Below are 13,065 nucleotides of genomic sequence, written 5' to 3'. Positions count from 1 at the left end.
TCCCCCCTTTCCCTTCTCCTTCCCTTTTGTCCATGTGTACTTTTTATTGTGTTTTTATACATTTAGATTATTGTTCAATAATTAGGGTGACCAGATGTCCCGGTTTTGCCGGGACAGTCCCGTTTTTTTCTCTCCTGACCCGGGTGGCGGTCCGTCCCGGAAATGTCCCGGGTTTTGGCCCTGGTCCCGGTATTTAGATGCGGGACAGCGGCGGTGAGGAGGATGCGGCAGCCAGTAAGTATTCTCTATGTACAGAAAAAGGGGAAGGGGAAACACAAAATGGATGTGCCCCCTAAAAGAATTCACTTAAATGCACACCAACTAAATGTAAAAGTTAACTTTTAATAATTATACTTAAAACATATATTACCAAAGAATTGTGTACTGTGAGTTTAAAAATATATTAAATCAACGCTATCAAGCATCCGTGTCATCAATTGTAGAGTTATGCTATCCCAGTTAACCACTTAATGTTGGTGGGATATAGAGGACAGAGGATGCTGTAAGTCAGGGTATTAACCCCTCTGGGGCAACTGTGAGACCAGATGGTAAGTGTATATATATATATGTACAAGTCAGCGACCGGTAGATTGAATATCTAGCTATCCTGCTATGTTTAATATCACAGCGCACTACAATGAAAAATTAATTGACAGTGTGTTAAGAGTACGAGTGCTTGAGTGATAGAGCTGGCACGTGCAGTGATAATGATAGTGAATTCACAGCATAATGAAACTGCCAACTACAGCAATATTAGGGTGAGTTCACAGTGGAGTACTGTGAAGACACCTCACATGGAGTGCAGGAAATGCAGGCTCACTGACTGTGAAGGTAAATAAATAACCGACTACTGGGGTCTACACAGATAGAACCAGGAGACTGCAGACACTACATTAAAACAGCGCCAAGTAGGAGACTGACAACATTGCGCAATACTCGTAGAGCACTCGTACTCTTAACACACTGTCAATTAATTTTTCATTGTAGTGCGCTGTGATATTAAACATAGCAGGATAGCTAGATATTCAATCTACCGGTCGCTGACTTGTACATATATACACACACTTACCATATTCCCATTGCTCGGGACAGTCAGTGACGGAGACGTGGGGACCTACTCCATACGGGTACCGCAGTGATGCGTGAACCCGGAAGTAGGGGGAACTGTGAGGTGGTGTCAGCTGATCCCAGCGCGCGGGTGAAACCAACACAAACACAACATCCCCCTATCCCTCCTGATACACTGATGTGGTGACACGGAGCCTGGTTGCATTTTGCACTGGACTATGTTTTATTAATATGTAAGTAAACACTTTATTACTGTATTGTTGAATACATATCTCTTGACCTTGGTGCGCTCCTGTGCTTTCTTTCTTGGTGTATCCTAGAGTGCTTTAAATAAACATTTAACCATTTACATTCCACCGCAATAAGGGACATACTGAATAAGTACCATACACATACATAAACCGCATACAACAACCATACTTCAAACAATCATTTCATCATATTAACCCCTGCATAGAAACATTAATACATGTACAGGCATACCCCGCTTTAAGTACACTCACTTTAAGTACACTCGCAAGTAAGTACATATCGCCCAATAGGCAAACGGCAGCTCACGCATGCGCCAGTCAGCACGTCCTGAACAGCAATACCGGCTCCCTACCTGTACCGAAGCTGTGCGCAAGCGGGGAGACTATAGAGCCTGTTACAAATGCCTTATTTACATCAGTTATGACGATTGCAGTACAGTACATGCATCAATAAGTGGGGAAAAGGTAGTGCTTCACTTTAAGTACATTTTCGCTTTACATACATGCTCCGGTCCCATTGCGTACGGTAATGCGGGGTATGCCTGTACTGTACAACTAAATCACAAACAGCAAATATGATGCACAAAATTTTAACCACTTTTCATCTACTACACTATCATATTAATAAAAAATAATAAGAAATAAGACAAATAAATGTATTAATAACATGGTTTGGATTAATTCAAAACGAATTAATATACAACTTTTATAGTTCATTTGGGTGTATTAACTCATTACAACAATTTAACTAACCGTATATTTAAAATATTATTACAAATAAATGCACCTTATATAAAAAAAAAACACCTCTACATTACAATATTAAAAACCTAATATCCAATTCAATATCCTAAAAGGCAACTCTTGCAAGTTACATGAATGTTCACGTTCCCTATATAACTGGCATACCAAATTAAAAATGGCATATCAGATGAAAAATTAACATATTTGAAATGTATTAAATTCATTTATAATGTTCAGTTATTTGGTCTGCTCCTATTAAGCTATACGGGATCGTCGTTTCATTCATTGTTTTTTTTGGATGCAATTCAATCTGTTCATTTAGGCCCAGAGGATATTTACTATGTAGTGAAAAGACCCAATATTGTTCCCTATTGTACTAATAATACTTCTAAATAAAAAAAAGACACCTCATTCTTTTTGTATAAATTGTATCAACCGGGTATTCAAAATGATGCATCAAAAATCAATTCAAACAACAAATGATTAATCATACAGTACCTATGAAGTCATGTGAAGGTTCGTTTTTAACAATGATATTTTGATACACTACATTTTTTTTTAACAGTATATAGGCACTATATGTTACAAAACATTTTAGAACCTGGAACTCAAACAGCATCACCGTTGCGTCTATCTAAACGGTTTGGGCTTGTTTGCGGTGGAATTTCTAGATGATGTCTTGTTTCCAGGTGGCATCATGTTTCCTTTCTGGTTTCTGCCTCCTTCCCCCGCATGACGGACCAATGGAGCAGTTTCTTTGCATTCCTTTGTGGGTAGGGCAGGGGTTCCATGCTTCGCCCCTCTCTCCTCTGATTCCCCCTTGCCATCTCTACGTCCTCTCCCGCTTCCGGTGACAGCCACAGCTTGGGCATCTTGCTTGAACTCCTTCTTGTCATCTGCATCCGCGGTCATCTTCCCTGTAGCAGGAGGATGAGGGAGACCCCGAGTTCCTTTCATCTCGCTTATCTGTGCTCTGGCATTAATTATGTCACTTTCAATATGGCTTTTTTTTGCTTTCCATTCCTGCATAAACTCATACAAATTTGGCGATGGTCCAATGAGATGTAACAAGTCTTTATAAATCCTTGTCAAAATACCCCTTCTATTTCCCTTCAGTACAGTTATTTCAGCGATTTCTGCTCTCAGGTTGGGTGAGAACTCGGTCAAAGAGATGTCTTCAGTCCTTAGAATCTTCTGAGCATTAGTGAAGAGGTTTGAAATATCCTTACAAGCCTTTTCAAAGAGCGCAGAAGTACACGAGGACATGGCACTTAAGGTAACATGGCTAAGGTCCCCTAAGTCCTTTGTTTTAATTTCAACCAAACATTCAGTGAGAATGCCATGAATTTCTATGTTCCCAAAAAACAGAATGTACTCTAATATGTCCTTGTCCACAGGAAAGGACCAAGAAAATCCACTTGGTGCACTGGAAGATTTATCCTGGCTGCTGGTCGGGGAAACATTTGCTAACTGCGCCCGGCTTGCGGATGAGCTCCTGGCTGACCTTGAGGAAGACCCCCTGGCTGCTGATCTGCTTTCACAATCACGTGTTGGACTACCAGAGTCTCGTTCATCAAAGTGGCTCTTGGAACTGGAACCAAGCTTAGCTGTAGGGGAGGTTGCTCTTCCACTGACTGGATACACAACAGTGCTGGGGCTGGGATATGATTCAGAAACACTATTCTGTGTACTTTTTTGGTTAGAAGGATGAGAGGAACCCTGAGTTCCTTCCATATTTCTTATCTGTCCTCTGGCATTAATTATGTCACTTTCAATATGTTTTTTTTTTGCTTTCCATTCCTGCATAAACTCATATACCTTTACAGATGGTCCAATGAGATGTAACAAATCTTTATAAACCATTGTCAAAATGCCCCTTCTATTTCCATGTAGTACCATTATTTCAGCGATGTCTGCTCTCAGGTTGGGTAAGAACTCGGTCAAAGAGATGTATTCAGTAATTACAATCTTCTGAGCATTCGTGAAGAGGTTTGAAATATCCGTACGAGCCTTTTCAAAGAGCACAGAAGTACACAAGGACGTGGCACTTAAGGTAACATGGCTAAGGTCCTCTAAGTACTTTGTTTTAATTTCAACTGAACATTCAGTGAGAATGCCATCAATATATTTGTTCCCAAAAACCTGGATGTACTCTAATATGTCCTTGTCCACACGAAAGGACCAAGAAAATCCACTTGGTGCACTCGAGGATTTATCCTGGCTGCTGGTCGGGGAAACATTTGATAACTGCGCCCGGCTTGCGGATGAGCCCCTGGCTGACCTTGAGGAAGACCCCCTGGCTGCTGATCTTCTTTCGCAATCACGTGTTGGACTACCAGAGTCTCGTTCATCAATGTGGCTCTTGGAACTGGAGCCAAGCTTAGCTTTAGGGGAGGTGGCTCTTCCACTGACTGGATACACAACAGTGCTGGGGCTGGGATATGATTCAGAAACACTATTCTGTGTACTTTTTTGGTTGGCTCCAGTCACTGCCGTTGCCAGCTCTTTGCCATTACCGGCTAATGCTAACCCATGCTGGTCTCTTCCAGGGATACTTTCAAATCCAACAGTTTCCTGGTTGCTGCTTACTTTGTGCGTCTGCTCCGGCGTGACTCTTTGTTGCTCTTTTGCATGGTGCTCAGGAAGGCCGGTCTTCCCTTCACTGATCATGGTTTGAAGTCTTCTTCTAAGTCTTCTCAGATCTTGGAACTCCCCTTGTATCTCGACCTGTGAGCCCTCTCCTGGTAATATTTGAAGTCTGTATTTTTCCAGCATTGCCTCTGCCTCTCTCCCGTCCTTGAAATACTGCAAGTCCAGGGTTGTTCTGATGGGCATGGAAAACTGCAGAACAGGAGACAGCATTTTATTTGTAACAGCCATGGGAAACCCTACATTTCATGGTCTCAAGAGAAACATTATTTAACCCCTTCACTGCCGGGGGGGACATGCAACGCATTGCTGTGCAGACCACTCTTGCAAAGAAGACATTTTTAACAATAAGCTTTTTGTTCTGTCTAGTACAGTGTTTCTCTACAGGGGGGTCTGCGGGACCCTGAGAGAATCATGAGGGGGGACGCGGGATTTCTCCATCGGGAGAGAGCAGGGCAGTTGCTAGAGGGCTGGGCTGTTTCCTCCATCCTGATTGGCTACTGCTGTGTAATGCAGCCACTCAGGAGTATATGTCAGGAGCATGTGCCTAGGGGGCAGCGCCAAGCAGAGGAGGAAACAGCATGGGCAAGGAGAGAGGTGAGTGAGGATTGTGTGTGTCTGTCCTGAGTTATCTGGGACGGTCTGTCCTGCGTTATCTGGGACGGGCTGTCCTGCGTTATCTGGGACGGGCTGTCCTGCGTTATCTGGGACGGTCTGTCCCGCGTTATCTGGGACGGGCTGTCCTGCGTTATCTGGGACGGGCTGTCCTGCGTTATCTGGGACGGTCTGTCCCGCGTTATCTGGGACGGGCTGTCCCGCGTTATCTGGGACTGTCTGTCCCGTGTTATCTGGGACGGGCTGTCCTGCGTTATCTGGGACGGTCTGTCCTGCGTTATCTGGGACGGTCTGTCCTTCTTTTTCGGTGTGTCTGTCCTGTTGTAGGGGTGCCTCAGCAACTGAGCACTATGATGAGGGGGGCCTCAAGAGAAACTACTGGTCTAATAGATATACAGTACTGAAAAGCACCCAGACTGTGTCCTCAGTATAAAAAAAACCTCCTGCATTACGCGGGCCAATCGGAATCCGCCATGTCATTGGTTGCGGCTACATATTGACCCGTGTGGCAGGGAAGCCCAAATATGTGGAAGTACCAGCGCCACCTTGCCCGGTAAGTATCTCAGGAAGCAGGGTTTTTTTACGCGCTTCAGCTCGGGGGCGGAACGCACCTTTAATAAGCGCGGCTGCTTCAGCGTGCCTGACATTCCCACGCCTGCCACTGTGTTTAGGATCTGCGGACGCATCACTTCCAAGGGGAAAGTCTGCCCTCCCACTTCAAGCTGATGCTTCCTCTTCAAGATTCGCTCTGCCACTGAGCAGGTAGGAAAAAAAGCAGTAATAAGGGTGATAAACCTTCCAGTATTATCTCTCCGCGTCCTCGGGGGAATTTTACAGCGAGACTTTTTACCACGGTTCTGGGATTAATTAATCGTGTTGTTAAAGCAGCAATACCCCATACTCGCATGGTTTTGTTTTTACAAATGTTTCTTTTTACATCATTGGACCAGGGAGTCTCCTGGAGCTGAACAGTTTTTTTGTTTGTTTTTTAATCTCTTCATCTCAGCAGAGCATTATTTTGCAGTTTCTGATTGGACGACCCCGGCAGCCATCTTGAATTTTACTGGCACCTGCAAAAGGTAAATATCTCGGGGGGACCAGGGAGCTCCCGGAGATAGATCTAGCGCGGTTCAGCCCCAGACGACCCGCCCCTGGTTTTGAGTCTGTAAGAAGACGGGGGAGTTGCTGCTTTTAATAAACTGCAGTTGTTAATCGGTTATTGAATCCATACTGCAAATGTTTTGAATGCATATACAGGCGGTCCTCGGTCATCCGCCCCGAATCCGTCACCGCAAACCGCCGTCCGGATAGCGGACAGCCGGATTGCGAATCCAACAGCGCCGAGCGGCGGATAATCCGTTCCAACGGCAGATAATGCGTTCGGCGAATAACGGACCGTCGGATAGCGGGGACCACCTGTACCGTGTAACCTGCGTGAGGTAGAGACTTACGCCAAACAAAATTCTCACAACTACACAGTGCAGCGTACGCTGCCAGCACCATGTAAGGAAAATCCTTATTGCAAAGCAGTTTAAGAAATACTACATTATATTCAGTAAGTCGTTACCTTCCTCAAGCTCAAACATCAGCACGGCGACCCCCTTTTCCCTGGTGGGATAGACGAGGCGCAGCAATTCCCCCCCGCCGTTATGGGGCCGCAGGAAGTGAATGTGTAGCTTGTCGCACACGAGGTCATCGGGCAGACGGCTGGGGACGCCGCACACACGCACCACTCTCTGATCCCCGCCCATCGTCACACAGCGTGGCCTCCTGCACCGAACGAAACAGGGCGAAGGTCAAAGGGATGATACGTCCGATAACGTTTTGGAGAAAGACACAGGGAAAAACAACAAGACAAAAAGGGGCACAGGGCAGCACATGTGTTACAAGTCTACAGTGCTCTGTGCTTTTGATGACATTGGAACATGTTTTCCATTATTCAAGTACAGCAAATAAAAATACTGCTTGTGAGCATATTCGTGTCTCAGGCAGATCAGCAACCCTGCCTTTCCCCATTATCGCTAAGGCTTGTTTTAAAGTTGGCACGCATGCGCGCGTGTGCGAATGCTCGCTTTTTGTGTGTACAGGTCTGTGCTGTGAGCGACAGGTGGGCGTGGCTATGACGTCACACCCGGCTCCCGTAAAAATCCGTGCTGAGACTACACCAGCTAATGTATCTTTCAGTCATTGAATGAATACTGCTGTACAGAAAGCAGGCGAATTGTGGAAATAATATTCTGACACTTATACTGTAGTTGGGACACAGGGCAGTGATATCATTGTCACCTGGATGTGAATACCACTAGATTTTAAAGAGAAGCTGCGCTGAAAGGAAGGAATTCCATAATTTACAGCGACACATAACGCGCACAGGCATTATAGCAATAAAGCCATTAAAAGCAATAAATCCAACAGCATTCGCTCTCTTTTTTAAATACAAAGTAATTGCACACAAGAAGAGGGGACCCCCTAAGGGGTAAATGTGTACCCCGCACCACACCAAGGCTAGTATGCTTATATTCCGTTGTACCACAGAACTTCACTACAAAAACTGGTGTAGGGATGGTGCTGATTGGGAGTAATGGTAATGCGGACAGAAATAGAAAGATCTCCCTATTATGCCGCACTGGAGAAACACCCCTAATCTAATTAAAAAATAAATGTTATTAACACATTCATTAAAATATAAATGCAGTGAAGTAAACAATGAACCAAAATAATTCAAATAAGTCCACTTTTCACCAAATACACCACAAATCAACACTGTATATAGGCATACAGAACCTTTACTCATTACTGAGCAAGCACTCCAACTCTATACGTCTTCATAGAGGAGGTTTCATGGTACATATAGGACAATGTAGAAGTAATAACAAATATTCAAGTCCTGGAACATTTGGGTAACCGTGATCATAACATGGTCTCATTTGAAATAAATTATCAAAAAACAGATTACTTGGGTTCAACAAAGACTTTAAACTTTAGAAAGGCAGATTTTAATAAACTGAGGTCTAATCTAGTAGTAATACAATGGGATGATGTTTTTGCAGGGAAAAATGTAGAAGATAAATGGGCAGCCTTTAAAACATTGTTAGAAAAACACACTTATCAGTGTATACCCTTGGGTAATAAGTATAAAAGAATTAAGTCAAAACCAATGTGGCTAAATAAACAGGTAGGTGAGGAAATGGAAAAGAAGAGGCAGGCGTTTACATTCTTTAAGTCAGAAGGGACAGAGACATCGTATCAGAATTATAAGGAAAGTAACAAAAATTGCAAAAGCAATTATATTAGCAAAAATGGATAATGAAAAAAGGATTGCAATAGAAAGTAAGGTCAACCCTAAAAAGTTCTTTAAGTACCTTAATAACAAAAAAATGAGAAAAGAAAATATAGGACCCTTTCAGTGTGAGATGGGTAGGCAGATTATTGGAGATAAGGAAAAAGCAGAGGTATTAAACAAATTCTTTGCCTCTGTGTTTACCAGGGAAGAATCAGGTTCAATAGTAGTGCCACAGGAGGAAGCCACAACCTCCATATTAATGACCAATTGGTTAACTGAGGAAGAAGTTCATAAGCGACTTGAAAAAATTAAAGTAAATAAGGCACCTGGCCCCGATGGCATACATCCAAGAGTTCTCAAGGAGTTAAGCTCAGTAATAGCAAAACCATTATATTTAATATTGAAGGACTCCATTTCCACAGGCTCAGTACCACAAGATTGGCGTAAAGCAGATGTGGTGCCTATATTTAAAAAGGGAGCTAGATCACACCCAGGGAATTACAGACCTGTAAGCCTGACTTCAATAGTAGGGAAACTACTTGAAGGTTTAATACGGGATAATATTCAGGAATACCTAATGGAAAACAAAATTATTAGTAATAGTCAGCATGGATTTATGAAGGATAGATCTTGCCAAACTAACCTTATTTGTTTCTTTGAGGAGGTAAGTAGGAATTTAGACCAGGGTAATGCAGTTGATGTGGTCTACTTAGATTTTGCAAAGGCTTTTGATACGGTTTCACACAAGAGGTTGGTGTGCAAAATAAAGAAAATTGGACTCAGTAATAATATATGCACCTGGATTGAAAACTGGTTAAATGACAGACAACAGAGGGTTGTCATAAATTGAACTTTTTCAGGTTGGGCTAAAGTCGTGAGTGGAGTACCTCAAGGATCGGTACTGGGACCCCTGCTTTTTAACTTGTTTATTAATGACCTTGAGGTTGGGATTGAGAGCAAAGTCTCCATCTTTGCTGATGATACTAAATTGTGTAAGGTAATAGAATCAGAGCAGGATGAAATTTCTCTTCAGAAGGACTTGTAGAGACTGGAAACGTGGGCAGGTAAATGGCAAATGAGGTTTAATACAGATAAATGTAAGGTTATGCATTTGGGATGCAAGAATAAAAAGGTGACTTACAAATTAAATGGAGATATATTGGGGGAATCCTTGATGGAGAAGGATTTAGGAGTGCTTGTAGACAGCAGGCTTAGCAATAGTGCCCAATGTCATGCAGTAGCTGCAAAGGCAAACAAGATCTTATCTTGCATCAAACGGGCAATGGATGGAAGGGAAGTAGACATAATTATGCCCCTTTACAAAGCATTAGTAAGACCACACCTTGAATATGGAGTACAATTTTGGGCACCAATCCTAAGAAAAGACATTATGGAACTAGAGAGAGTGCAGAGAAGAGCCACCAAATTAATAAAGGGGATGGACATTCTAACTTATGAGGAGAGGCTAGCTATATTGGATTTATTTACATTAGAAAAGAGGCGTCTAAGAGGGGATATTATAACTATATACAAATATATTCAGGGACAATACAAGGAGCTTTCAAAAGAACTATTCATCCCACGGGCAGTACAAAGGACTCGGGGCCATCCCTTAAGGTTGGAGGAAAGGAAATTTCACCAGCAACAAAGGAAAGGGTTCTTTACAGTAAGGGCAGTTAAAATGTGGAATTCATTACCCATGGAGACTGTGATGGCAGATACAATAGATTTGTTCAAAAAAAGGTTGGACATCTTTTTAGATGGGAAAGGTATACAGGGATATACCAAATAAGTATACATGGGAAGGATGTTGATCCAGGGATTAATCCGATTGCCAATTCTTGGAGTCAGGAAGGAATTAATTTTTCCCCTTAATGGGGTTTTTTGTTTGCCTTCCTCTGGATCAATAAGTAAGTATAGATATAGAATAAAGTATCTGTTGTCTGAATTTAGCATAGGTTGAACTTGATGGACGTACGTCTTTTTTCAACCTCATCTACTATGTAACTATGTAACTATGTAGGTATCTGATGTTCTGAGAATATATTGAAATAGCTATTACCACATCTAATTCAATAGTATAGCTGTGGCACATAATAGGATTTAATAGCCTTTTCCATTCCCAGTAATAGCGTTCAGATTCAGCACGCCGACGTCTCCTTACAATTTTAATTTATTTTAATTATTTTGGTTCATTGTTTACTTCACTACATTTATATTTTGATTAATGTGTTAATAAAATTTATTTTTTAATTAGATAGGGGTCTTTCTCCAGTGCGACATAATAGGGAGATCTTTCTATTTCCTTGAGAAAGGTCCTATTCCAGTACCGAAACGTCGGATTGGGTGACTTATCTTTTTTATTCAGATGCCCAATACAGTTTTTCATGATTACTGAACCGAGTGCAGTCTTTCTTTACCGGACGAGAGAATGGTAATGTTGTTTTTCTATTATTTGAGACTAGCACCTGTCTATATGAACCAGTACATTGAGTGCAAGCTGTGATGTTTGTTTTTATATATATATATATACATATATATATATATATATACAGTGTTCGACAAATCACCTAAAAATCTACTCGCCCAACCAAAAAATCTACTCGCCACCTAGTCCCGCCCCTAGTCCCGCCCCCAACCCTGCCCCCAACCCCGCTTTAAAATAAAATATATAAATAAAATACATTTAATACATTCCTAGTCAGAACAACATTCGTTTTTGACATAAATGTATTTATTGTATTACATTATACTACAATTAGTCCTTGTTACGTGTGTGTGTGTGTGTGTGTGTGTGTGTGTGTGTGTGTGTGTGTGTGTGTGTGTGTGTGTGTGTGTGTGTGTGTGTGTGTGTGTGTGTGTGTTGTGTGTGTGTGTGTGTGTGTGTAAATGTCGGATCTAGAAATAAAAGCCAGGTGTGAATGACTAGTTTCCTGAACCCCTTAACCAGTGTCTGGATGCCCCCGCTTCACAATATCTAAAGCAGCAATCCCGCCTGGGATCTTACCTGATCCGCAGTCCCTCAATGTCCAGGTACCCTCATTCCCACAATGTTATACATTGGAGGGGAGGTGTTCCCTACCTGTCTTCTGGGTTAGGGGGGATTCCGATGTCTCCCGTGTGAAGCTTGAGTCAGATCTGAAAGAAAGCAGTATAGGTTATTTCAGTGTAGTATAGGGCTGTTAAGATATATAGGGTAAATAAGATATCCAGATCCAGATCGTGAGACAGACAGAGAGTGTGGGTGAGAGACACAGAGAGAGACACAGAGAGAGGGTGAGAGTCAGAGAGGGAGAGTCAGAGAGAGAGAGAGAGTCAGAGAGAGAGAGAGAGTCAGAGAGAGAGAGAGAGAGTCAGAGAGAGAGAGAGTCGGAGAGAGAGAGTCGGAGAGAGAGAGAGTCGGAGAGAGAGAGTCGGAGAGAAAGAGAGAGAGTCGGAGAGAGAGAGTCGGAGAGAGAGAGTCGGAGAGAGAGAGAGGGTCAGAGACAGAGAGAGAGCGAGAGAGGGTCACAGAGCGAGAGAGGGTCAGAGAGAGAGCGAGAGAGGGTCAGAGAGAGAGCGAGAGAGGGTCAGAGACAGAGATAGAGAGAGAGAGAGAGAGAGAGAGAGAGAGAGAGAGAGAGAGAGAGAGAGGGGTCAGAGAAAGAGGGGGTCAGAGAGAGAGAGAGGGTCAGAGAGAGAGAGAGAGGGTCAGAGAGAGAGAGGGTCAGAGACAGAGAGAGGGTCAGAGAGAGAGAGAGGGTCAGAGACAGAGAGAGAGAGAGAGCGTCAGAGACAGAGAGAGAGAGGGTCAGAGACAGAGAGAGAGGGTCAGAGACAGAGAGAGGGTCAGAGACAGAGATAGAGGGTCAGAGACAGAGAGAGAGGGTCAGAGACAGAGAGAGGGTCAGAGACAGAGAGAGAGAGGGGGTCAGAGAGAGAGAGAGGGTCAGAGAGAGAGAGAGGGTCAGAGAGAGAGAGGGTCAGAGAGAGAGAGAGGGTCAGAGAGAGAGAGAGGGTCAGAGACAGAGAGAGGGTCAGAGACAGAGAGAGAGAGAGAGGGTCAGAGGCAGAGAGAGAGAGAGAGGGTCAGAGAGAGAGAGAGAGGGTCAGACACTGAGAGAGAGAGGGGGTCAGAGACAGACAGAGAGAGGGTCAGAGACAGACAGAGAGAGACACACAGAGACAGACACAGAGGGAGACAGAGAGGGTGAGAGACACAGAGAGAGGGTGAGAGACACAGAGAGAGGGTGAGAGACACAGAGAGAGAGTGAGACAGAGAGAGAGAGTGAGAGACAGAGAGAGAGTGAGAGAAAGAGAGAGGGCGAGAGACAGAGAGAGAGGGCGAGAGACATTATACTACAATTAGTCCTTGTTACTTGTTTGTGTGTGTGTGTGTGTCGGATCTAGAAATAAAAGCCAGGTGTGAATGACTAGTTTCCTGAACCCCTTAACCAGTGTCTGGACGCCCCCCGC

At 43.4% G+C, this 13,065-nt stretch overlaps 1 protein-coding gene across 1 annotated transcript in view; it reads right to left on the bottom strand.

The window, feature by feature from the left end:
* Positions 1 to 1,046: 1,046 nt before the first annotated feature.
* The window catches only part of LOC142487953 (uncharacterized), a 19,231-nt gene continuing 7,212 nt past the window's right edge, over positions 1,047 to 13,065 (bottom strand). Inside the window, exons 2-4 of the mRNA XM_075588130.1 lie at positions 6,895 to 7,097; positions 5,939 to 6,081; positions 1,047 to 4,904 (exon numbers count right to left, since the gene is read on the bottom strand). Coding sequence (XP_075444245.1) covers positions 2,694 to 4,904; positions 5,939 to 6,081; positions 6,895 to 7,078 — 2,538 coding nt within the window. The 5' untranslated portion in view covers positions 7,079 to 7,097 and the 3' untranslated portion in view covers positions 1,047 to 2,693. The remainder of the gene's footprint in view (positions 4,905 to 5,938; positions 6,082 to 6,894; positions 7,098 to 13,065) is intronic.

This window comes from Ascaphus truei, chromosome 2 (genome assembly GCF_040206685.1).
Source record: "Ascaphus truei isolate aAscTru1 chromosome 2, aAscTru1.hap1, whole genome shotgun sequence".
NCBI lineage: Eukaryota > Metazoa > Chordata > Amphibia > Anura > Ascaphidae > Ascaphus > Ascaphus truei.
Note: the sequence above shows the minus strand (reverse complement) of the source record. Positions and strands in the feature narration are given on the sequence as shown.